Consider the following 27,395-nt stretch of genomic DNA (forward strand, 5'->3'; position numbering starts at 1 on the left):
ATTCTGATGGCAATAGTTAATCCCTAGCTCTAACCACAAGCCTAGAAGGATTGGAAGATTATTATGGGAAAGTGCATGGGTAATTACAAAATGGACAAAGCTCTCACCCTCTCGAATTCAACATTCAAGAATGGTTATTATAGCTTCGTAGGAGCTTCATTTATCATAATTCTTCTAAACTCACAAGGTAAAACCCAAATTCTCTGGAAATAACTAGGAATCAAATGGGAAAGAAACATTCACATGATACAACCATAGGGAAGAATAATTCTTTCATGGAATATTCATGCACACCTGTCAGAGAGGTTCCCGATCCCTGGAAGAATTCATGGGGTGACATTTAAGCACACCTTTCATTTAAAATATTATGCATGGTCTAGGTTAACCAAATCTCTTTCTGCAATTTAGGTGAGTACCTCTTTGGAGCTTATTAACCATCATGGGGAGTGGAGTTCTTACAGGACTTTCTGATTCAAATTTATAATCTGTTGGAAGAAAATAAATCCACATTGCAGTTTAAATTCAGAAAAGGTGTGTTCTTTCCTTCTTTCTTTTCTTTCTTTCTTTCTTTCTTTCTTTCTTTCTTTCTTTCTTTCTTTCTACAAACTTTAAAATCTCTTGTTTTAAGAGAAAACCACATTTCAGCAAAGTACAATATTCTACATATATGACATATTTCCCACGGGTGCTTTTCTTCCAGGGTTGATCAGTCATCTTTTAGCAGTAGAAAGGGTTCCCAATTTGAACGCCATGAGTATTTCACAAATGGACAAAAACAGTGGGAGTAAACTAGAAAAACTTGAGAGTTAGACATAAGCTATTGAAAAAGGCAGAGGTTGGGCATTACCTACAAATCATGATCTCATATGTTAGGATGTATCTTGGCATTGAGTAATCGGAATATTTGAAAATATCTGTTGCACAGTGAGGTTGGGAGGTCAGATGATGCTCAGTTAGATTCTTTATGGGCTTAAATTACTTCCTAGGACTGAGCTAGGGCATTTTGGATGGTATATTAACTCTTCCAGAACAAGAAATTCCATTTCAGTAAATTATTGCTACAGTTCATTAATGAATACCATGGTATCCTGGAAAAGATAACAACCCTTCCAAAATCCAACCCCTCTTGTCAGTTGAGCAATGAGGAATTCACATTTATTTTACTCACTGTGATCCTTGAAGACATAACCTAAAAAAGAACTGTTTTCCTCCATCCACATAGAGACTATCTAGACGCAGGTAGGATACTGGAATTGTCCTGGTGGTTTGGCAATAGATGCCAAACTGTCCTCACATGCATTTGGCAACTGGCATGCTTCATTCGTTCTTTAGAAATCAGACTGCCAATCTTCTTCATATATGGAATATGGAATTGTCTAAGGTAATCAAGAAAAAAAAATGACCCAAATAGGCAAGCTTTTTAAAAATTGGTAAATGAATGGAGAATGATACACCTTGGGCAAACAATGGAGTAATAGTTAATGGGATGTCTCCGTTGATTATTTCCCATCTTTTGAAAGGGATGTAAAACAAATATTCACAAAGGGTGAGTAAACTATGGCAGAAGAATCCCCCTCCTTTCCCTCAAAGCCTAACTTTTCAGAGACTTCTACTTCAGATATGAGATCATGGTCTGCAGGTCTACTAGTATCAAATACCAGTTCATCCCAGCAGAGTTGTTCAGGAGGCAAAAGGCTAGGGTTATCTGTGACGTGAATTTCACAAAGAATAGGAGAACAATAGCTGTGTATGTTTATGTCAATTACTTTGCATACTTGATCTACTGCTATTGTGCCCACATGAACACAAGTGAGAAGACACGAATCATTTCTAATAGAAAGAAACTCAGTAACCTCAAGGTAGGACAAAACAAACTTCACATAATAAAATAAAATTTCGTTAAATGGTTTTCATTTTAGAGACAGTTCTTCTTTCCCTTAATATCCTGGTAAACTCCTTATCTGGAAAAGTATACTTGTTTTATTGTTTTGTTACTTCATTAATCTATCAACTTCATTTCCAGACTGCAACCAGAATGGAACGGTTTGTATCTCTTTTCTGAACTTAACTGAGTCCAAGAGGTTTTTTTTTTTCCCTCTTTTCTTTTTTTTTCCTTTTTGTTTCCAGATTTTAATATTTGAAATTCAATTAAAATATACAACTGAAGTTGGTGGGAAACAGTAGCTCTCTTCCAGGTAAAAGAGCTTACTAAATGTTTTTATCATCACTGGACATTTGTTCAGTCCTACCTGAAAATTAATTTATTTTACTGGTTGGCATGGGAAAAGGCATTTTCTAGGAATTTTCTGTGACAGGAAGCACAGCATTAATCCAAGTAAGCACCCAACAGACTAAGTGTATCTGCTGGGGAGCAGTTTTAAACGTTAACTCAATGAAAACATTTACCTCGGTACTTGTTCTGAGAGAGAATTCAGCAGCAGTTACAGTTAACATGACCCGTGGAGAGCTACGAACACCTCAGGGGGTGGGCCAGCTGAGGAGCACTTTCCAGGGAACAAGAACAATGATATCGCAAGAAGCTACAAAACGATATTGCGGTAGTTATAGTGACCACTACTATAGTGATCGTGGCCTGGGTCAATGTTCCAAATATTAATGCAAGGAGCACACTAGACTTTATAGGATTAGAATATTTTCCTTACACTAAGAACCAGTTGATGGCGCATGATGAGTGGTGATGATCCATTTACTCTGTTTCGTTCTACGACATTTCTTAGTTAGATCTCCTTTTTCCTATGTTAATTATCTATATTCCATGGCAGTATATATTCGTCATCTAAAATGAGAACACTGTACCTATGGTATACCTCAACGGTCTCACACACACGCACACAGACACGCACACACACGTGTACCCTATACATACATGTATGGACAGTATGTGTAAAATGTTCATTTGCAGTGGGTAAGCTCTCTGAAAGCAGCCAAACCAGCCTTCCCAAGTATAGCGAACCATTAGACCTCAATGAAAAGCCTTAACAACTATTTAGCTCCAACATGAAATTTTAACCCTTGTCCACGTGGTAATTGGTTTAAATGCCTTTTGTGTGTGTATGTTCTTTTTTTTTTATTTTTTATTTTGTTTTTTTCTGAGGTCATCCAAAGCAAGAATCTCCAAGATTGACATGATATGTAGAATCTAATGGACTCACATCTCTGTTTATTTCGCTTATCACACAGTTGTGTAATACTCTTTCTGTTGAAACACTTGAGTTGTTTTGAGTTGCCATCAATGCATCTATATTTGGCTAAGGCAGGTTTGACTTTCTAGAGAAAGTCCAGCCCATCTGCAAATGGACAGCTTCTTCTACACAAACATCAATGTTCACTAAAGACAAATCTAAGTATATGTATATATGGCATATATACATATATATGTACACGTAAAATGGATTGGGAAGTCCTTTGGTTTAGACGGGATTAAATATGTACTTCCCAAGTGCATAGGTTTCCTTTGACCAACCTGTTTCCTTTGATCAACCAATAAGAAAAACGCCATGGCAATTTTGACATTTACTGTCTTTTCCCCTACTTAGAGGCCCCCTTTCTACTCCTCTCCATCTTTCTTAAGCATTTTATTTTTAAAAGCAGTGAGATCTTTTGGCCTTCCAACGCTTCATTCATTCGTCCATTCCTTGGAAGAGCTCTAAGATCACATCCCCAAACTTATCTTTAGTGGAGAACAAGGTTGTAAAGAACATTTCCCTCTTCTTTGATTCTCTCTTCCCCCCAGGAAGCGGACACCTTGATGTGTCATGAACAATTCACTCTTGATCTGACTTTCCTTGTTACCCCTGGCCAGCCCAAGCAGCTGAGGAGTGAGCTTTACTCTCCCTGCATCATTGTGCAATACTGGAAAAGAAAAATAATCCATTTGTCTACACCCTTCAGACTGTAGTGACATGATCAGGGTTCTCTTGAATCTCTATGCATTCAATTTCCTCTCTCTCCTTCCGTTTGGCGCGTTTCTTTTTCTTGTGGTGCTTTTTGGAAGGGGGGAAAAAGGTTAGGAACACGGGTAAGATAACAAAACAGTGCAGAAGTGTGCAACCCCCAGTGAGCAGCAAGCATTTGAACAGTGTGAAGGTCAGGTTTGAAGGCACAAATAGGAGGGGGACCAACCCAATAAGAAAAGAAGTAACATTTTGCAAAATGGCTGTCCCATGCTCTTGTAGGGAGCTTTTTATACATTGTGTTCGGGTGTGCTCAGTTGCTAGTACAAATGTGTAAAGCAGTGGTGCACAGTGGTCAATGGCAAAATTTAAAGTGTAGATAAGGCACAAGATAGAAATGCAATCCATGTCGACGTTCCATAGTGTCATTAAGCCCAGAACGCCCAGCTCAATTGAGGTGACACTAAGAATTAGCCAGAAGTTTCCCAGAGGGTGGATCACTAGGAAAAAAGTCAGGATTAACACCAGGAGGACACCAAAGCCTGCAATCAGAACAGGCACCGTGACAGACAAGCCATAATGATCCGTGAACACAAAGGAGGGGTTGAACACGATGAATCGGATGCTCTTTGACAGGGACAGGGGCCTCAATTTTTCCAACACTTCTATGACTTCCTTCTGCTTGTCTCTGCTAGTCCTGGCCACCAGATACAAGCGAGAAGCGATAATATTGTTTTCATCCCCTGCTTTGGAGAAGATGATATCGTTTCGAAAATGCTGGAATTCTGGCTTTTTTAAAAATGAACTTTGTAGGACACTGATAAAGTCACTCTTGTTACTGGCACTGATGTTGCTAACTTTCAGGAACTGGTAATACTGCTCCGCCCAGGACACTGCAGTGAAGCCACTACAGAGCCTCCTCAGATCCTCCTGGACGCTGCTGTTCCAGTACTCCAGCGGCTCGTAGATGTAGAATCCTATCACCGGGCTGTAGTTGCTGAAATATTTCTGCTGAACCGTGGCGTAGGAAACACTCGGAGAATCACTGGCTAGTAGATTGATGATGTTGGCCCTGTCGCTGATCTGCAAGCACCCCATGAAGGAGAAGGAGGCGTAAATGAGATAGAGGATGACGACAAACGGCTTCACGTAGATATTGGTAATCCATTCGTTGTAATGTTCGCGTAGGAAGTGCTGAATAAAATGGTGCTGGTAGGGGTTCGTCTCATGATGGGATGTCTGTTGATGCCCGTCACTCATCACTGTCTGGAACCACACAGGTTTGCGGTCCAGGTACTCCGCGGAGGGGATCTTACAGCAAAAGATGCTGTGGTAGCGGTTTTGCTCTAGTTGGCCCGCGAAGACCAGACAGGAGCCAAAGAATGAGAAAATGTAGAAGTAGTTCAACAGAATGGAGACACACATGTTCTGACAGAAGACCTTCACAGCCTCTATGTTTGTGAATGGGCTGGCACCCATGCCAAAGGTAATGAAGTACAAGGAGCTGGTCATGGTATAGGTGACCATCACATCAGAATAGGCATCTGCAACCCTGTCTTTGAAGGGTAAATTCTCTCTTGTTCTGCGCCATCCGGACAGAAGCTCAAACACTCCTTTAGTTCCATGACCTAGTTTTTTTTAGAAAAGAGAAAGAATCATTGTTTTTATTTCCTCCTATGGCTCAAGTGAGCTCTTTATAGACTATCTATGCTAAGCAGCACTTTATACTCTAATCTTCAAAATGCTATGATCCTCGTATCAGGGTCTCAAAATCTGAGTTACGCAACAGGATATAGTTAGTCTGGGTGTCTATTTTAGCGAAGTCCAAGTTAATCGGTGTTCTGGATAAAATTAAACATGTACTGTCTGTCTTATTAATTTTACAAGTCGTAAGTATAATTGACATTATTATGTGATTCCCACCCCCACGCCCCCGCCCCAGACACATGCTGTCTCCCTAAGTGGATCATAAGTTGTAAACGGCAGGGACTGTTATTCATACATCTTCAAATGCCCCACTTCAACTGACTGCTCGATCAATTGATGTATTGACTGACAGTCCCTAACCTCCATTTCAAGCTGACTTATGGGCTGATTTAGGAAATTATAAGATGATTTTAAACACTTAAAAATCACTTAAAATTGATTTTGCAATGTTTAATAATCTGCTTGGTGGCCAAATGGCTTAGAAACCAATTCTTATAGATTTGATTAATTAACATTGGGTGTGAATTGAAAAAATCCGCCAGGTCACATAAAAGACAGGGGAAGACCTTCAGAGAAGAGATCATAGCAAGTATTTCCTTTGGGTTCCTCACAGAGCTTTTATTCACACAGTATGAACGCTAACATTTACTTCCTTAAAGTGGATGTGGAATGCTTCTTTTTAATCAGCTTCTGTGCATTCTTTAATAGGCATAAATAAGCAAAAGCTTTATTCCACAAATATTACTTGAGCACCTGCTATGTACCAGATACTGTTAGATACTGAACTGCCACCACCCTCTCCGCTCCCCACCTTGCCTGCTTCTTCACCCACCCCAGGCATTTAAGATACGACCACTTGCTTCCTTACCAGCCAAAGCAGAAAACAGCTGGGAAAGCAAAGGAACTATGCTATACCTTCAATTTCCCTCTTTTTCACTTCCCTGAATTAGCTCTGTCAATTACCATCTACAATGTATCAATTGGTAACCTTCTGACTGAGAGAAAATCTTCATGCATCACTCTTGCCCTTGTAGGCAAAGCAATACTACACACAAACCTTTTCTATGAATGGATACAAGCTGTGCTTGGGCTCTTCTCCAAGAAATCCATTAGAGGAGGATGTAGCTTAAAGGCACAAAATGACCTAGTTCAAGAAAACTTGGAAAATGGACTTTGTGGGACACCTAGATATTGGAGCAACTCACCTAGCAATGCTTTAACAAACATAATGGCTGAGGTCTTACTATAATTACTGATCTTGTGTTGTTGATAGAGTTGCTAATTGGCGTACATAATTTTCCCCTTTGTTACTTTTATTTGGGACTACAATGGGCACAATTAAAAACCATTTCTCAGCCTACCTTTCAACTCGAGGTGGTTCATATGATGTATTTCTGGGTAATATAACTGATAGTCACCTAAGGATGCTTATTAGAAAACCAGAGGCTTTGCGGTAAATGGTATCATGGAGCCACCAATAAGAGCCATGGCCTACCATCCTTTCTAATTATCTTTATTTTTATTTTTTATTTTTTTACATTTATTTATTTTTGAGAGAGCACTAGTGGGGGAGGGGCAGAGAGAGAGAGAGAGAGAGAGAGAGAGAATCCAAAGCAGGCTCCAGGCTCTGAGCCATCAGCACAGAGCCCGACGTGGGGCTCAAACACAAAAACTGTGAGATCATGAAGTCAGATGCTCAACCGACTGAGCCACCCAGGCGCCCCTCTAATTATCTTTAAAGAGAACCCAATCTCTGCTTATCTAAGCCACTGTAAGTAAGGTTATCATATACAGTTGAACTTTTTCCTAACCAACAAAGCTTTGTAGGTGAGTTAACATTTACTTAAACCTCTTTTCTGAGGAGCTAAGAATTCTTGCTTTATAGTTAATTTGACTCTAGTATTTATAGGTTTAAATATATATAATGCTAATATTTGATTAAAAAAACATTGGTTCATCTCTTTTGGGAGTTTTTAAAATTAATTATTAATTGTTACTGCATTGGGGTTGTTCTTATCCTAAATATAAATCTATTGATTCTCCAAAGTTCTCTCTTCTGGGTCTCCAGTCAGAAAAGATAAATTTATCCTAGCAAATAGAAAAGATTAGGCAAATTGCATTTATGTATAAGGTAAGTTTTTTTTGTTGTTGTTATTTTGGAGGCAATGATCTATTACTTATTACATTTAATTACTAGCTCAACATGTATGTGCATTGCATTAATAATTCTAATAATTCTTTAATTTTTTAAAAATGTTTATTTTTGAGAGAGAGTGAGAGAGACAGACAGACGGAGTGTGAGTAGGGGAGGGGCAGAGAGAGAGGGAGACACAGAATCTGAAGCAGGCTCCAGGCTCTGGGCTCTAGCCTCTGAGCTGTCAGCACAGAGCCTGGCGTGGGGCTCGAACCCATGAACCATAAGATCACGACCTGAGCTGAAGTCAGATGCTTAACCGACTGAGCCACCCAGGAGTCCCAAGTCTAATACTTCTTAACATCATTAATTCTTCATTTCTATCTTCTGCAAGACTCCTTGACAAAACAGAATACTGGCTCTTTCATTCCCTTGACAAAAACATAATATTAGAATATTAGCTGAAGTAATTAAAAGAATTCTTTTAATTAGAGCACTTCTCTTCTGAAATGAGGACTCTTGCTATCTTTGTAGTTATAAGGGGGAGAAGGCTACATGGGGCTACAGCTAAATTTGGCTTTCCTTTACTAATGGTCACTTTTGTGAATATTAGGTACACTATGTAGGCCAGATTGTTGCTTTATATAGTACAAAGGTCTGTACGTGTGGGAAGATGATGCTAAACTATATTAGGTTAACTAACCACTTTAAGTGTGATAAAGTGAAAACTGAAAACATAATTTCCAAACTTTGTTTGGAGAGGACATTTTATCCCATTCATAGGTTTGGATATTTTACAGACTATTCCTACGGATAGGAATCATTTGATTCTCACCATAATCTGGCCATTTCCTTGCTGGTCTAATCTATGACCTGCTTCAGCTAGGGTAGTCTTTCTTCTCACCATGAACCTGCCCATGATCGGTCTTAAGTTCTTAGTTTTATTCATGCTTTTTTCTCTGTCTTGCAATACCTTCTCCTTATCGCTGGTCATATGGACGTTTTGTCCATCAATCTGTTAAGTGTCAGCTCAGTTCTCTTCCTTGCCAGGAATTCATCTCCGACAATTCCAGACATATTGATTTTTTTTCTGTTCCTTAAAGTCTTACTGCACTAATTAGTTACTCATTTTGGCACAAAACCATGTGCTGTTCTGCTCTGGAACAAAATGGTTTTCCTAGGATATGTTCTATTTCTTTGGTTAGACTGCAAATTCTTCAAGGTCAGGGAATACATTTTATGCTTCGCAGAACAATCTGGCAGAGTTATAGATGCCCAGAAGATGCCCACTAATCTCTTATTGAATTAAATCAATTCTTGATTCTAGATGGGTCATAAAAATGTATCTTTTCATTACTTATTCTAAGATTTATTATGCATCTTTATATCTACATTGTGTCCAGAAGTATACATTTTTCATTCAATTCAACCCAATATGTATTTATTTTGACTTGTTACACATGAGTACCTAAACTAGTCAATATATAAAACATAAAGGTAAACAAGAAACACACTATTTTCCAATATCTGTCAGACCAGAAGGTCATTTTCACTTGGGTAATTCTGAGACAGAGATTATAGATATGAATTTTATAAGCTGTCCTGTAGGATGTTCAGAAGAATTTCCTGACCTCTACTAACTAGATGTCAGTAGCACACTCCACAATTGTGAGAACCAAATATGTCTCCAGACATTGCCAAATGCTGACTGGGGGACAAAATTGCACCCAATTGAGAATTACTGGTGTAGTTAAAAAAAAAAAAAAGTACACACACACACACACACACACACACACACACACGTATTTTAATCACCTTTTCCTGATTGTAAAAACAGGACATACTTCCATCAAAAAAATCGGGAAAGATGGAAAAAATAATGGTTCAAAGTTATTTTATATTCCTGCAACACAGATAATTGCTGTTAACAATTTCGCATATTTTTGCCAGTTTTGTATGTATACAAGTATGTATTAAACTTATCCATCCATCCATCCATCCATCCAGATTGGTAACTACTTAATTATCTAACAGAACAGGGCTCCTGTAAAGAGAAATTAGAATTTGGGATTACTCTTGTTGCTATCCAGTTGTCCTGTCAACTGTGGGAAGCCTGTTTCCAAACCTCTGCAGTGTTTTCTCTCTTGGTTTCTTACTTTTGACTTTGGGTTCCATTCTGAGGCCAAAACCATTTTTTGAACATCTACTCACTTGAAAGAAGCCCAGCTATTTCCCATAGCTTTTTAAAAGTGTGTATTCACTAGTTTTCCACACTTGCCAAGGGTCCTATTGCAATTCAGACAAGATACCTGAAATTAAAGAAAGTGACCTACCATCACAGATGATGATGATAGTGTGGCTTGCCCCACTGGACCACGACCTGAACTAATTCTATTGTATTTCCTTCTGGTGCCTTAGTCCTGACAGTTTGTTGTTTCTCTCTCACTCCTGCACAAATCCTTAATCTCCACCTAAGGCCTCTGCTTTATGAACCACTCCATTCGAGTTGCTGACTGGTGAGAGACATAGACGTGAGCCGTTAACTGGATTGTAAAGAATAACCGGAATTCTTTCTAAGCGGAGATGAATGCTATGGACTGTGAAAACACACCTGGTTCTTTCTGCGGGATCAGGGAAAGCTCCAAAAGTTTCTGACACATAGAGGATGATGCAGTCTAGACTGATGGAATAACATGAATTCAGGCACAAATGCCTGTAAATCAAGAGGAGGTGGTTGTGGTTTGAATATTAGCTTGTTGGTATAGCCGGTTATGCCATTGCTGGAACAATGCATTTACTATTTCAGGAGATGACTGCCAAACTTTGATCATGATTTCCTTCAATTATTAGCATATATTTGCAAACTATATTACAATACCATAATAAGCGGCTCGACTGGGATAACTAAGCTTTCTCTTGGCAAAGTTTCATGAAAAAACAGAGAACTCTTAAAAATGCTTTGGATAGAGTTGGAACCGGGAGGACAATTCAAGGAGGGCAATGAAATAAAAGATTTGGGTGTATGTGTGTATATTGAATACTCCAAAAGTCTTCAGCAATGTTGTTGGAGACCTCTTTCCAAATGAAAGCAAAGGGAAGCCTTGTGCAATAACAAGTGAAACTTACATGACACCTGGCTAAAACAAAATCTGGATATTGAACCAACGTTTGATTAGTATTAGGAATATTACTCTATTTGACAATAATTTAACAATTTCTCCTATTTACAATGGATAAATATGACAAAAAAATGAAGATTATGTGGATTCTTCTTTTGGTCATGGTATTGTAGGTCAGCCAGAGAGAAAATTTTGAATGGTTAAAATTTAAGAACATACACTTTTGTTACCAAACAAAACTGATTTCAGTCATAAATGAGGTGAACAATATTCAGAATGGGTTGCAATTCCCTTGAACCCGAAGTAATCACTTTACAGACAACTAAACAGGACTTCTAAAGTAAGACAGATGTTCTCTGAGAACAGATTCCTTCCCACATTTAACAACATTTCTCTAAACTCTTGTATTCCAGTGTAAATTTCCATACTGTGATTGTACCTACAGTGACTTAGGAAAACTCTGGTGACAGGGCTAGGCCTAAAATGACTTCCTTCAAAGGAAGTATTGTTCATCAGTAAATGCAATACAAATTTGACAGTTTCCATGTCAATCCCAAACCCAATCTCTCCCCAAACCAGAATTCCAAAGAAAATACTTTTAACAAGGATCAAATCTAATCAGAACTAATTGTAACTGATTCAATTAGTACTCCCTACTGGGCTTTTCTTGATATATTACTTTAATAAGCACCATCTGTGGGCTTCTAATTCTTTCTAATCAGCTGAATTAGAATTCTCTTCATTTGCCTCGAGGAGATGTACTAGTGGGCCTCCCTTTATACTTGAATATGTCAAGCCTTCTGCAGGTCATGAGAGCTTGATATCTCTGGTTTCAGCAACATAAGAAATAAGGCAAAAATAATATTCCTTCTTATGATCTGCTCCAGAGAAATCTTTTTATTTCTTTAATCTCATTTATTTATTTCTTTAATCTCATTTATTTCTGCTTTGGTTGGCTATGCTTTCAGTAACTGTGTTTGTGGAAATCACCCTTAAGCTCAGGTGGAAAAGCATATTTTGATTTTCTACTGGGCTCTCAGGCTAGGTGACTTCCCAATACTAATCAAATGAATAAATAATGAATGAAAAAAATAAAATCCAGCCAACTGAGCCAGTAAAGCAGCTAACAGCAGCAACAACAACAACAGCAACAACAATAACAACAACTCCACCCCCCCCACCACAAAATCTGGATATTGAATCAGCATTTTTAGTTACCGTTCACCTGTTCAGCATTATATGGGATACTCATCCATTGTTCCTTCTGTTTAGTTGGCTGTTCCCGCTTATATTTTAAAGATACCACTCAAACATGATCTCATCTCTAATATCTTCTGCTTGCCCTCTTCATCCCTAACTCACATGCTTAGGAGCCTCTCTGCATTCCAACACATATGGTAATGTCAACTAATAAAATCATCCATCGGTGTGCCTGTTTTTTTTATGTAAGTCTGTAAGGCCCTCACTGTCTAGGGTAGGCACTGTCTTTTCCATTTTTATATTTCAATTATTTGACACTAATTGGCGCTCAATAAATTTTTGTGAAATTCAATTGGCCATGATCTGTGTCTAGTCTTAAAGATATTCTTAAGGGGCGCCTGGGTGGCTCAGCCAATTAAGCATCTGACTCAGTCTCAGGTCATGAGTTTGAGCCCTGCGTCGGGCTCTGTGTTGACAGCTCAGAGCCTGGAGTCTGCTTTGGATACTGTGTCTCCCTCTCTGTCCCTCCCCAACTCACACTCTGTCTCTGCCTCTCTCTAAAGATAGATAAACATTAAAAAAGATATATTTTTAAGTGTGCTTGCAGTGATTATTACTAACAACTCTATATTTAGCATAAGTGTCTGTGAAATAGAAATTCCCTCATTTTACTGAGAAGGGCACTTGAGTGTTACCTTGGTGGTGATTCTATGGCAGAGGCAATGATAGGTATCAGTGACGTTCAATTGCAAAGTAGCATGTAATTCATTAATTTGACTGGTTCAGCGTTACAAATGTCTGAGAAATGGAATATCAAATTAAAAAGCTTGTTCTAAATTGTTATTTGGCAGGGTAGAAATGATTTTGTAAAGTACTCCTGCTCCCTAAGAGATGGGTTTTTTTTAGACATTTTCTAATCCTCATAATCTCTCACCTGGAGGTGGTGATCAGTGTGTATTTTAGACTGCTACTTTTAATCAATGTTCATCAGAATAAACAGGTGATTATCAAGCTCTATACACAAAGGATGGCCAGGGCTCTTGCCTTTTGATACCTATATAGCCTAAAAGACATAGAGTAGGATGTTATTTAACAGGAATTTTCTTTTTTTAAAAAAAAAAGTTTAGTTATTTATTTATTTTGGGAGAGAGAGATAGGAAGTGGGCAGGGGAGGGGCAGAGAGAAAGGGAGACAGAGAATCCCAAGTAGGCTCTGCACTGCCAGCGTGGATCCTGACGCGGGCCTTCAATGGGCAAACCAGGAAATCATGACCTCAACTGAAATCAAGAGTCAGAGGCTTAACAGGTTGACCCAACCAGGTGCCCCTCAACAGGAATTTTCTTTTTTCTTTTCTTTTTTTAATATGAAATCTATTGTCATATTGGTTTCCATACAACACCCAGTGCTCGTCCCAACAGGTGCAAGCTGCTGTTGCCAGGGGCATATTTGATTGTTTTACCTGAAACTTGTGATGGTGTCGTGCAATGGGGGTGGGTCTAGCTTCATATTACTGTTACCCAGGAAGTGACTTCTCTTGAAATGTTCCCATCCCCGTATGGAAGGAAATAGGCTAAAACGCATGGTAAAGCGGCACCATATTGCAATGAAAAGAGGAATTAGAAGGAATCTGAACAGCCACTCATCTCTTAGCACTTAGTAGGAGGTTAGAGGATTTTATTAGGTTCCTAAGAGAAAAAAAATGGAATTTAGTAACAGATTCTTACTGGATGTTTTTTCAGAGCTGTTGTGTATTTTATACATATCCTAATGTATAGAAAAGGGCATATAGTCTCACTCCAGAGTTGCATTCCATCATTTTTGCTAATTTATTTTGTAGTTCTACATAAAGTTGAATGTAAAGAATCTAATAAGTGTGTGTGTGTGTGTGTGTCCTCACATACACATGTGAGTATATGTAGATCTCAATATACATATGAGAGAGAGAGAGAGAAAGAAGGGGAAGGAAATAGCAATAGAGATAGGGAATGGGATTGTTTCAAAACCTGGTGACTATTGCAGCTAAAGTTTTAATACTCAGAGGGGGCAAAACTAGGTAGACAATGTGGTTACTAGCACATCCCCAGAGTTAGATTGATTGAGTTCAAATCTCAGGACCCTTTCTTCCTAGCCCTGTGACCTTGGGCAGGTTGTTTTTTTAAACCGCTCCATATTTCAGTTTCCTCATCTATAATGAGATAACAATGGGGGCTACATCATAGGATTGTTATCAGTTTCAGATCAGTTAACATATGTGCTTGGCACACGGTAAGTGCTCTATTGAATGGAAAAATTTGGTGCTGGCAACAGCAGGTTGTTTGCATCAAGAACATTCCAGATCATTTGCCTTGGAATGCCACCTTCTGAATGCAGCTTGGTTTTTGCTATCTTTACCACCACAGCTGAGTTGGCTTTGGGAGGGGGGGATCCCCAGTGCTCTCTTTTCAGCTTTTCTTGCTGTGGCACCTCCAGGGCTGCAGAAGCTGAAGCAATCCTGCAGAGCCAGCGTGCATACGATGGCTTGCTTTCTCGTCCTCTCCCTCTTTCTGGTATTCCCATTCAGGGGAAAAAAGACTACAAGCAAGCTATTTGTTTTTTTCTCAATGCTTTCCATGTCTTTCAAGTTCTATGAAATGAAGATACATTGCTTTTGAGAAAGAGAAAAGCAGCTGTCAAGTTGGCCTTGGGTGTTGCCAGGCCCTGGTCTGGCACCCACAGTTAGGCTTAGCGTTGACCACAGACAGTCTAGTCTGGCAGAATTGCATCAGATAAGACCAGTCTGACTGAGATGGACTGAGATAAAACAAGGCCACCTCATGATTATGACCGAATATAAGCAAAACATAAAAACAAAACCAAAAAACCGCCATAAAATGGACCAAACACCTTCTAATGTCAAGAATGGTAGGAGTGATTGCTGTTTCTTTGCCAATCACAGTTTAGTCTTCATCTCCTGGTCTTTAGTCTGGTCTTCTTGCCTTCTAGGTGTCAGTATTATTAAGATAACTGATCACAGAATTATCCTCTTTTCTTGATAGAGACCAACCGTGCTGTCTTGAACCCTCTTCCAAATCACCTAACACATGCAAAAATCATATAAGTCCATTCTAATACCTTATTCCTGAATTGTTCCACAGTCCCCAATGGTATGTGTTCTTCCTCAATGTAATGAGTCGGTTAATCCAAATTTCTTCATTTATAGTAGTATTCCTGGTGGTCCTTGACTGGGGGGGCATTGGCATATTATTAGGAATAGGTGTTTTTGGAAAACAAAATAAGTTAAAGCTTTTGTTGTTGACTTTAAGTTGATTTCTTTGAGTTTAGGAGTTAGAGCAGGAGTACTGAGTCAGAGTTAAGCCCTGAAGGATTTGAATTTCCAAATCAAGGGATGGCTTCCTGGTGGAAGAAATATTTTGGTTGTGTTCTCAGTGAGAAAAGAATGCCAGTTGGGTATATAAGTGGGAAGATGTTCTGAGGAAGATAACACAGATATTAATAGGAAAAGCGAGGAGCAAGCAGTCATATGATACTAAGAAATCATTGTTTTAAGCACAGAAGAGCAATTAATGGAAGAATGAGTGGTCAGGCTGAAAATCTTAAAATTGTTAAGAGAAGTGAGTTTGCAGTTTAGAAACTAAACACAAGCACATGCCTAAAAAGTCAAGACCTAGACTAAGGAATCATATGGAAGAAAATAATAAATACAAGAACTTGTAAGAATGAATGAAAATTAAGATATAGTGTTTATTGAGCGAAAGACATTTAAAGAACAAAAATTAGTTAGAAGAATTAATTCATTCGTTTGGAGGACATTTCCTGAGTGCCTCCCATTAGGAAAATATGGTCAAATGTCATCTTTCTGAAGTTTAATAACTCCCATTTGTCCCACTTGAAAACCATATCACATCCATATGTCTGAATTTATCAGTTCATTAATTATAAGCTTTGGGGATCTTCTATCCTATAAAGAGTAAAAGTGGTGATAAATTAGGATTTCTGTAACACCAAGATCTGGAGAATGATTTCAAAATGCCTGATTCAATCATTGGGAAACATGTTTGAAATAGAAGTAATCTTACTTAGCAAACCTAAATTATGCATAGCTTTAGTTTCCTAATAAATATCACTCAAAAGAAATCTTCAAAGTTGTAGCATGAATTCTTGAAAGAAGTGTAATGCTTCAAAGGGCAAGTTTTCTGGGAGCATCCTTGAGTGTTTTGTGACTTTTTTTTTTTTTTTTTTTTTTTACCAATGAAGATGAAATAAAATATCCCATGTGTTGGAATTTCTCTCTGAACAGAATGGCTCAAAGCCAGTGGAAACTCAATTAACCAGAAAGCCCAGAAATTGGATCATTTGAATAGCCATTAAATTAATCAACCAGAACTTCCTTTTTGATTCAACTTTTATTGGTTGATTAACTTTATTGGAGAAGATCTTTCTAAAATGCATTAGACTCGTATTACTCTTCTGTGTTCTGTCCTAAAGGAAGGAGGGAAGGAAGGAAGGAAGGAAGGAAGGAAGGAAGGAAGGAAGGCAGAAGGAAAGAAAACAGTATGTGTAGCAATTAAAAGGTTGTACTCTAGAGTAACACATTTTGGTTCCAGTTCTGGCTCTATCACTGTGTGATGTGTGATGTGGAGAGAATCAATTAGTTTAACTTCTGCGTGTCTCATTTTCCTAGTCTAGAAAATGGGGATAAAAATGGCACCTATTTTAAGGGGCAAATAAGAAGATCAAATGAAATAGTAGCTATAATGTGCTTACAGCAGTGCCTGGCACACAGGAAGCACTCAGTGAGTTAGCTATTGTTATTTATTGAATAATACTCCACAGGATCATCATTTTATTACGCACACAAAATCAGGAGGCAGTATTGCATATTGGTTAAAGCATTACATGCTGTGTGGGTTTGAGCTTCCTCACTGCCATCAACTAGATGTATGACCTTAAGCAAATTAACTCCATGGCTGGATTTGGCAATCTGTAAAATCAAAAGCATAACAGTAGCTGCTTCAAAGGATTGTTATGTTAAAGGAAAAATAGACCCATGGAACCCTTAGTACAAATATCTGGCACACAATTCGTGCTCCCACAAATGCTAGCTATTATTGAAGAGTATTATGTAGTTGTAGAAGTGTGGGAGTTTGGATGAATGTGTACCAGGCTTAGAGAAAAGTTTAAAAGTTCTCTTCTCTGGTTTTTATTTTGAAACTTGCTCCTTTTTTTTGTCCTTAGAAGTTAATTGTGGAAAAGCACTGATTAACAAAGGGTTTTAGTTAACTAGATTCAACTGATTGTGGCATTCCTTGCGTGAGTGTTCTTATTCAAGGTTGCTAATAGAGTTGCTCTCATTTAGCAGGAGGGAAGCTGAAAGGGAGCTTTCCAGACACTGTGTGTTTCTGACTCACAGAGGGAACCCCAGTCATTTCCAGAAGGAGAACACAGCAGAGCTGCTGGACAGATGGCTGAGTTCCATCAGTCCAGAGAGCAAAGAGACCATTTGCAGAAGGCCCTAGAAATGACAGAGCTGATATTATTTGAATGTATCCCTGATGAATACAGCCTTCCTTTTCAGCTGAGAAGGAAGTTTTCTAGTACTTTCTAGTACTTTCTCCACTTTTAGTGGTCCACAGCTTAGCTTGGCTTTGTCATAGCATGAATTTATAAATAAGAGTTACATCTTTTCTGCTTCTTATTATAACAATTTCTTGTTAGGTGTTAATTCTCAAAGGCAGGGGATAGAGGACCGTGGGTCATGTGGATAGTAGCCTGGCAGAGGGGGTCCTGAGTATAGGCTTTTGTGTTCATGCATAGCTTCAAACTTCAGCGATGTTATTCCCTAACTGGATACCTCCATGGATACTCTCCATGTTGGCTTTCTCACATGCAGAGCAGAGAATGTAAGCACCTACCTGACAGTGTTGCTGAGAATAACAAATAACAAATAACAAATAATAACAAATAAGGTAACCCACATAAAATGTTTACCACAGTCCTTGGCACATATCAAACACTCAGTAAATATTAGCATCACTTTTTGCTTATGGGTAAGGGTTCGTGTGGGGCTTAGGCTTTGTGTTCGTTGTTCACTACAGCACATGGCTGTTTCATTCTTGAAGTTATCAATAGAAATGACAGTCATGATAACATGGCAGGCCACTAAACATAGCTTCAGTGAATGAAAATTGTAGGAAACACTTATTGCCTCTTGTGATAAATCTTACTCCTTTCCATCTTGATAATCCCTATGGACTTTGTCCAGCCCATTTCCATTAGGCAAAGATTCATCAAGAAACAATCATGAGAAGAACATCTGTTCTTCATGAGAAACAGATGAAAACTCACCCAGATTGCTATGACTATAAAACAGCTAACTGGACTCTTGGGGAAGGATGAGTTTTGGCCATGTGACCGTTAGAAAGTTTAGGGAGATAATCTGAAGGTTTCGAGCTCTTTGAGGTATATGAAAACTCTAGGGCTATTCTAGCATTTATAAAAATTAAAAAAAAAAAAACCAAGCAGGCCCACATTATTTATTTCCAGACCATTTTCACTTATAATTGACTGACAACAATTCAGGGCTCAAAAATAGTACATAAAGAGCTGATGAAAGAATATCAGCAGCTTGCAAAATTTATTATCTCTGTGACACCTTCTGAGATTTCTCAAGAGGTAGACTCTATTAACACTGGTAAGGAATCTTCAATAAAATAGCACAGCTCTCAAAGAAATTGATCAACTAATCAACAGATATCGAGGAAGGACCTACCATATTCAAGTTGTGGTGCTACACGACAGCACACAGCTTTACCCTGATGAGTGTATCTTTCTACATACCCAACAAGTGAACATCCTGTCCAGATACTTTTTGAAATTTGCAAAGTTCCTCCATATTTAGAGTCGATGTTAGTCACCCCCAAATTTCCAAAATCTGCTACTAATTGTATACTTTGGAACATATGGCAGTTGTTCTGCCACATACCCAATAATTCAAATATTGGAGACGATAGCATGGAACCTTCCGTCTTCTCCAGGCCAATCATCCCATTACTTTGACTCTTCCTCTGATGACATCTGCAGAGGACTCAATTTGAAGAACTGTATAGCAGTAAAAGTGCCTTGAAACCAAGGACCGTGTCTTCATTTTTGTTTGTCCCTCGGTACCTAGCAGTGTCGTAAATGCATCAAGTACTTAAAGAATATTTTTTGAGTCTTGTGTTGTTAAAGTTTTGTAGCTAAACATGCTAAGTTCAAAAGCAGGCTGAAGCATTACAGGGAGTGGCAGATGGTAAGTCCTGTGATCATCTCTTAATTACAGTTCGGGAACACAGCAGAGGGATTGATATCTACATGTTGTCAATTATTACACGCATTCCATCTTCTGTACTGTAGTGGGTGATGACATTCTAGTAAGTTGATGGCAAGGGTGATTTTTGTAACAGATGTGGTCAAGTCAATATTGTACAAAGCCTGTTTTCACCAACTATGGAGGTGTCCAAAGGCAAGATCTATTTCTGTCTCATGAGGCAGAGTATCCTAGGAATGCTTCTTGGATAGGTTTACAAGATCGGCAAATAGCTAATACATGTAAAAACAAAACAAAACTAAAAAAGACAGATTTTCCATACTAGCTCACCATGCAGCATGGCAGGCCTAATTTGTCAGTGGAGTTGCTTGACACTTTAGATTTATACTAGGAAAAGGAAGTTAAGCTTCATGCAAATCTACAAGTGGAAATTATTTCTGTATTTGACTTAAGGAGTTAGTCTTCTATGAAAATAGAAATGCTTCTGGGAAGATTTACCTTGTAAACATAGTGGTTCTTCATTCTTTTGGCTGAATGAGTTTGTCATATCCTTTCCTAAAACAGATATGTGTTGACAGAATAGGCTGGGTACAAAGGAAGGAGCCACTGATGAGCAGATGTGCACAAAGGGGATCCTGAAGAATATCACTGTATACGAATCCCACGAACCCTTCATTTAATCATTAGGAAACGGAATTTCCGAAGAATCCATGACATACAGCATTTACAAAGTGATTTTGGTAGTCAGGACCAGAATCTAAATCTTTAGCCTCTCACCCCAGTGTGAGTAAACTGATCTCGAGAGCAGTGACTGTGTTCTTTGGTTCTTTGGTTCTTATGTAACCATTTCCCAAGGCACTACTTGGCACTTAGTAAATATTTATTATAAAACTTGAGGACTCAGTGGGTACCTCTGATCTTCTAAGATTTCTGGTGTTCTAGTGTGTTGGGGAAGGGATATTTACACTTCATGTTTCCAAGAAGAGGTAACTACAATCCATTCTAATTTGGATAGCGCTGGAGAGAGTACTTGTATTTAATAAGTGAGTAAGGAGAGTCAGAACTTGCCCTCAGCTTTCTCATTCCCTACTTTTCATGTTCCCATGCATAAGTGGCTTCCATCCAATATCATTTGGATAGTGCTGAATAGTATATGCCATTTCTTCCTTTTATGCTTTAATCATCCCTTCAGGTACTGGGAATAGCTGATCTGATGGTTGGAGCCTGATGATAATGTACCAGTAGGTTGGCTGCTATTCCTCTAAAACAAGAAATAAGCTGAACCCTATTTCTCTACCCTGCACTACTTATATTAATGAACGAGTAAAGAGGGTGAGGGCTTGTCCTCAGTTTCTCTTTCCATGTGGAAGCACTCCTGGCCCTGTTGTTCTAATGGGAGGCCATCTCTTAATGTTGGTCTCCAGTACCCTCTTCTGAAAGCAACTGGATTTGTGAGGAAAACCACAGTCTTCCATGCAATTGGCTGCTAAGGAAATCTTAATGGGGGTGCCTTAAAGACCTAATTCTCCTTATAGGAAGGAGAGGGGAAATCTAGATTTAGGATTCGTTAGGCAGAGATCCCCACATTAGCCTCTGGTACAGTGTAAGGTCTCCATTCCAGTTTTACCAGGAACTTTGGGAAATACCATCCCTCCATTTATAAGGATGAAAATTTGACTCTTGTTTAGCTCCTTGGGTATATATTCTCCACTGCATGGAACCCAGCAGTGGGGAAGGTTGATTGATTGAGATGACTGATTTCCACACATTACCTATGACATGATCACTGAAAGAATAGATCTTTCATTTAAGAGTCTGGTATTAGTTATACAGTAGGCATATCATAAACACTCATATCAAGGCTGCAGTTTTCTTTCTTATTTGTTATTTCATCCTTCCAAAATGGCATTTTATTTTCTAAATTGCATTTTTATTTAATTTGTTTTTCTTTTAAGAATCATAGACTGAATGCAGGACAATTGTGAATTAAGCATAGGTTCTTTTTTTTGATGTTTATTTATTTGTTTTGACAGAGAGGCAGAAGACTCAAAGAGTAGGGGAGGGTCAGAAAGAGCGAGCGAGAGAGAGAGAGAGAGAGAGAGAGAGAGAGAATCTCAAGCAGGCTCTGTGCTGTCAGAGCAGAGACTGATGTGAGGCTTGTTCTCACAAACCATGAGATAATGACCCGAGCTGAAATCAAGAGTCAGCTGCTTAACCAACTGAGCCCCCCAGGTGCCCCTAAATTGCATTGTAAACCATCATAACCCTGTAGCTAAAATGTTTGGTAAGTTACAGAATCTTTTTGGCTATTAATTTTTAAATATCTCTGTAAAGAGTATCATTCCCATTATTTGACCTGACCCCATGCTTTTCAACTATTTCCTCTATTCAGTAATTAGGCAAATCTGTAAAGCATAGATTATGTCTTAGGAATTTTCCTCATTGAATAAGAATGGAAGCATAGGGGGAACATGGGGTTAACTCTACGTTTAGCAGAAGAACTTCTCAACAGTAGTGCTGGAGATTCAAGGTCAGTTCAATGTACACATGGTACCACTCACATTTCTTTCCAATGGCTGTTTAAAAAAGAGTAAACACAAAGACCAGAGCGAAACAGCAATGAATTCATCAGCTTGCTTAGGATACCAAAGGCTTCTACCTTTTAACCCCATGTAGACATCCTTCCAGTTAAAAGCAAAGTCACTTCAGGAAGGCATGCATCCCTTGCAAGAGGAAGGAGGGCATGCCGCTGAGGGGAAATAAAGAGGAGTAAAAACAAGGGAAGGAAGAAAGGAAAGAAAAGAAGAAATAGGGGGAACAGAAACAAGTTTCCTTTTTTGGTCCCTACTGGTACTGGGGCCATTGGACATCAGATTCTCCCTATTTCTCCAATAAGAGAGAAAAATCCCTGGAGAAAAATCCAGTGAAGGGTTTGTATGAATAAACAGAAATATTTCCTCCTAGATTTTTTTTTCTTCAGGAGAAGACTAGGAGTATCCATAAGTGGAAGAGTTTTTGCTCCTACAAGAGACAAGAGATTAAGTCCTGACAAAACATCAAAGTAAATACAAGTCTAGAAGGGCCTCTCCCCCTTTATAGCAAGGCTATATAATACTATATATGACACAAATCCTGGGATTGTCAAAGAGTTTCTCCCATGTAATATGCATAAATGCTTTTTATTGCTTCTCTGTTGTTCTTATCAATTTACATATTTTGCCAACTTCCTGAAGCAATATCTGACGTCTCTTTGCTCCTCAATACCTGAGCTTTCACTGTACTATGATCATTATAGGTACTTAGGGAACATTTTTGACAAACTTGATGAAGTACTTTTCCTGACTGCCACCAAATAGGACGTTATTTATGAAATGGCTGTGGAAACAATTGTAATCTATCATGCTCCATAAAGGTAATGTAGGCATAAAAGTGTAAAGATACTAAAGATTTCTGAGTTCAAATCCATCCTGTTGGGTACAGAAAATTAGTCTGGGATCAAACATTTGCTGAAATAACTTTGCATGTTCTAATGGGGTTTCCAAATTAAGTAGAAAAAAAAAAAAGAAATGAAGGCGAACCCCTCCTTGTAACAACCCTATTGAGATATGTTTCGTACAATCTACCCATTTAAAATATACAATTGAATGATTTTTCGTGTATTAAAGAGTTGAGCAACCATCACCACAATCAATTTTAGAATTTTTCATCACCCCAAAAGAAACCCCATACCAGTTAGTGGTCACTCTCCATTCCCCATCTTCTCCCCCTGAACCCCTAGTCCTAGGCAACCACTAATCCACTTTCTGTCTCTATAGATTTGTCTATTTCACGTAAATGAAATCATATAATAATTTAGTCTTTTGCAACTGGATTCTTTTACTTAGCATAACGTTTGCAAGGTTCATTCATATTGTAGCATGTATCGGCACTTTATTCCCTTTTATGGCCAAATATCATCCCACTATATGGCTACACCACATTTTATTTATCTCTTCATCAGTTGATGAGTATCTGCTAATATGAGTCAAGCTGCTATGAACATTTGTGTGCCAGTTTTAGTGTGGGCACACGTTTTCATTTCTCTTGAATGTATACCAACGAGTAGAATTGCTGGGTCATAATTCTATACTTAGCCTGTCAGGAATTATCAGACTCTTTTCCAAAGCTGAGACACCACTTTACATTTCCACCAGCAATGTATGAATGGTTCCAATCTCTTGCAACTTCATCAACATTTGTTATTTTGTTATTTGTTACTGTCTGACATTTTTTATTTTGGCTATCCATGTGCTCATTGTGGTTTTGATTTGCCTTTCTCTAATGACTAATGATGTCAAGCATATTTCATGCTTTTTGGCCATTTGTTTATTTTATTAGGATAAACATCTATTCAAATTCTTTGCTCACATTTTACTGGGTTATTTGTTTTATTATTAAGTTATAATAGTTCTTTTCATATTCTGAATATATGTCAGATCAGATATGTGATTTGGAAATAATTTTCTCCCATTCTGTCAGCTGTCTTTTCACTTTCTTTGTGGTGTCTCTTGAAGCATGAAGTCTTTTAATTTTGAAGAAGTCCAATTTATCTTCTTTTTGTTGCTTTTGAAATCATTTCCAAGAAGACTGCTTAATCAAGGCCATCAGAAGTTACTCCTATGTTTTCTTCTAAGAGATTTATAGCTTTAGCTTTTCACTTATGTCTGATCTATTTGAGTTAAATTTTACTTATATATAGTGTAAGGAAGAAGTCCAGCTTCACGATTTTTCGTGTGGATATCCAGTTGTTCTGGTATCATTGGTTGAAAAGACTGTTCTTGTCCCACTGGATTATCTGGGCACCTCTGTCAAAAGCCAAACCACCACAAATGTAAGAATTATCTCTTGAGTCTCAATTCTATTCCACTGATCGATTTGTCTGTCCTCATGCCAGTACCTCTGTGTCTTCATTACTGCTGTGTTATCGTCATTTTCCTGATCTACAAACATGGAATGTTTTGCTGTTTACGTAGGTCTTTTAAAGTTTGTTTTCAACAGTGTTGAATAGTTTTCAGAGTACAATTTTGCACTCCAATTCCTAATTATTTTATTCTTTTTAATGTTATTATAAATGGCATTGTTACCTTAATTTCATTTTTGAGTTGTTTATTGCCAGTATGTAGAGATAGATTTGATTTTTATATATTGATCTTGTATCCTGCAATCTTGCTTAACTCATTTATTAGTCCCAAACATTTTTTGGTGGATTCTTTACAATTTTATATGATGAAATCATCTTATCTCCAAATGAAGAAGTTTTGCTTCATCCTTTCAATATGAATGACTTTTATTTCCTTTTCTTGCTTAATTGTTCTTCCTGTAACTTTCAGCACAATATTGAAATGATTTGGTGAGAGCAGACTTCCCTGTTTCTGATCTTAGGGAAAAAGCATTCACCATTAAATACGCTGTTAGCTTTGGATTTTTCATAAATGCTTTTCATCATGTGAAGGAACGTTTCTTTCTATTCTTAGTTAGTTGAGTGTTTTTATGACAAAAGGGTTTATCAAATGCCTTTTCTGTGTGTATTGAGATGATCATGTAGTTTTTGACTTTTATTCTATTGATACGATGTTTTACATTAATTGGTTTTTAGATGTTAAACCACCCTTGCATTTATGGGATAAGTTCCATTTGGTCATGGTGTACAATCCTTTCTATATGTTGTTGGATCTTATTTGTTAATATTTTGTTGAAAATTTTGCATTTATTATTATTATTATTATTAGTTTTCTTTCCTTCTGGTATCTGTTTTGGAATCAGGGTAATACTGGTCTCCTAGAATGATTTGGGAAATGTACCCTTCTGTTCCCTTTCACTTTCTTAAATGCAAAAACTGTTCCTACCTCTCATGTCTTGCCAGGACAACCTCCTTCATTTTGTTGATAAATTATAGCATATCTAAACTTCCTCATCAGTCAGTACGTAGGAAAGTAGCTATGTGATTTGAACCAATTTATTCTAATCACCAAACAGTATTTATAATGCTCCCACATGATTTAAACCAATTTAGTTTTCCCACGAGAGAAGTCAGGTGGGAGATAGAGATCGAGGTGGTGTGCATTGCAGATGTGTAGCATTAAGCACAGGGAGGAAAGAAATGCCTGGAGCAGACTTACCCTCTAAGAAGCAGATAGCTCGGTTCTAAGATGAGAATAAAATCTCAGGATTTCACAGATCACTCTACTTGTGATTAACATTATATTGTTTCCTACCTTTTAGACTCTATGAGAGGAATCTTCATGTTTAATCTTTGAAATCCTCCTTCCTAGCAGAGGATCCCCCCACCTCCTTCCTTCCCTCGTTCCTTTCCTTCCTTTGTTCCTTCCTTCCTGTCTTTCCTTAGAACTGCATTTCTAAACTCCTGTAAACTCAGTGGCGATAACTCACTGATGGCTCAAAAATAATACAAGGAGTGCTTGGGTGGCTCAGTCGGCTAAGCATCCAACTCTTGGTTTGGGCTCAGTCATGATCTCACGGTTTGTGAGTTCGAGCCCCTTATTGGGCTCTGTGCTGAAGGCATGGAGCCTGCTTGGGATTCTTTCTCTCCCCCTCTCTGCCCCTCCCCTGTGCTCTCTCTCTCTCTCAAAATAAATAAACTTAAAATAATGATAATAATAATAACAATAATATAAGCAGGTCAGGAACTACAGTTAGATTAAGTGCTATTTTCTTAGTTTAGCTCTTATTTTGACTTAACTACTTGAAGACATTGGGGAATTAAAGATTTTAAAAACAACAATAACATAACCAGTAACCCAACAACCTGTCTGGTTCTTGATGAATTAACATTTTCTGGCTCTCCTCATGACAGTAGGTTTTACTGAAATGCTCAATGTTAAATGCTGTAAAATTATTATCCTTTAATCCCTAAATATCTGCTGCACATTAATGTTTCTTTTTAACAAATCAAGTTAACAAGTAGTTAGTGATGGTAAATGTTGGGGTTTGGGAGCTAACAGTCAAGAACGAATTCTTGTAACATCTTCGGTACAAAACGGTGGTTTTATTAAAGCATGGGGACAGGACCCATGGGCAGAAAGAGCGGAACTGGGATTGTGAGGAGTGGCTGATTATACACTTTCTTTTTTAAAAAATTATTTATATTTTATTTTTTAATATGAAATTTATTGTCAAATTGGTTCCCATACAACACCCAGTGCTCATCCTAACAGGTGCTCTCCTCAATGCCCATCACCAACTTGCCCCTCCCTCCCACCCCCCTCAGTTTATTCTCAGTTTTTTTTTTAATTTTTTTTTAATTTTTTATAAATTTTTTTTTCAACGTTTATTTATTTTTGGGACAGAGAGAGACAGAGCATGAATGGGGGAGGGGCAGAGAGAGAGGGAGACACAGAATCGGAAACAGGCTCCAGGCTCTGAGCCATCAGCCCAGAGCCCGACGCGGGGCTCGAACTCACGGACCGCAAGATCGTGACCTGGCTGAAGTCGGGTGCTTAACCGACTGCGCCACCCAGGCGCCCCTATTCTCAGTTTTTAAGAGTCTCTTATGGTTTGCCTCCCTCTCTCTCTAAGTTTTTTTTTTTTCCCCCTTCTCCTCCCCCATGGTCTTCCGTTATGTTTCTCAGGATCCACATAAGAGTGAAAACATAGGGTATCTACCTGTCTTTCTCTGTGATTATACACTTTCAAATTGGGATAGGGTTAGGGATAGCATAAGTCTGTAAGGAATTTGAAAACAAGATTTCCAGGACCTTGAGGGGCTAGCTGTTGTTAGGAAAAAGTCATTTACTGCTGTCTGGTAAAACCTTATTCTTGAGACCCTTCAGACGTGTACCCGTGGGCCATACGTTTAGAGGATGGTCCAACATATGTCTCGGGGAGCAGAGATAAGGGAGGATTTTTTACAGATCCTCAGGATCCTGGAGGTTGGGCTAAGTCAAGCGAAGGTTGCCTTTTGCCTCCAGCAAAGCATTAGCATGGAGGCAGCTAAACTCCTTGAGGAAGGTGACTCT

At 38.4% G+C, this 27,395-nt stretch overlaps 1 protein-coding gene across 1 annotated transcript in view; it reads right to left on the bottom strand.

Moving 5' to 3' along the window:
• Positions 1–3,409: 3,409 nt before the first annotated feature.
• The window catches only part of PTCHD4 (patched domain containing 4), a 180,750-nt gene continuing 156,764 nt past the window's right edge, over positions 3,410–27,395 (bottom strand). The window contains exon 3 of the mRNA XM_030315675.1: positions 3,410–5,542. Coding sequence (XP_030171535.1) covers positions 3,909–5,542 — 1,634 coding nt within the window. The 3' untranslated portion in view covers positions 3,410–3,908. The remainder of the gene's footprint in view (positions 5,543–27,395) is intronic.

Source organism: Lynx canadensis, chromosome B2 (assembly GCF_007474595.2).
Source record: "Lynx canadensis isolate LIC74 chromosome B2, mLynCan4.pri.v2, whole genome shotgun sequence".
NCBI classification, from domain to species: domain Eukaryota; kingdom Metazoa; phylum Chordata; class Mammalia; order Carnivora; family Felidae; genus Lynx; species Lynx canadensis.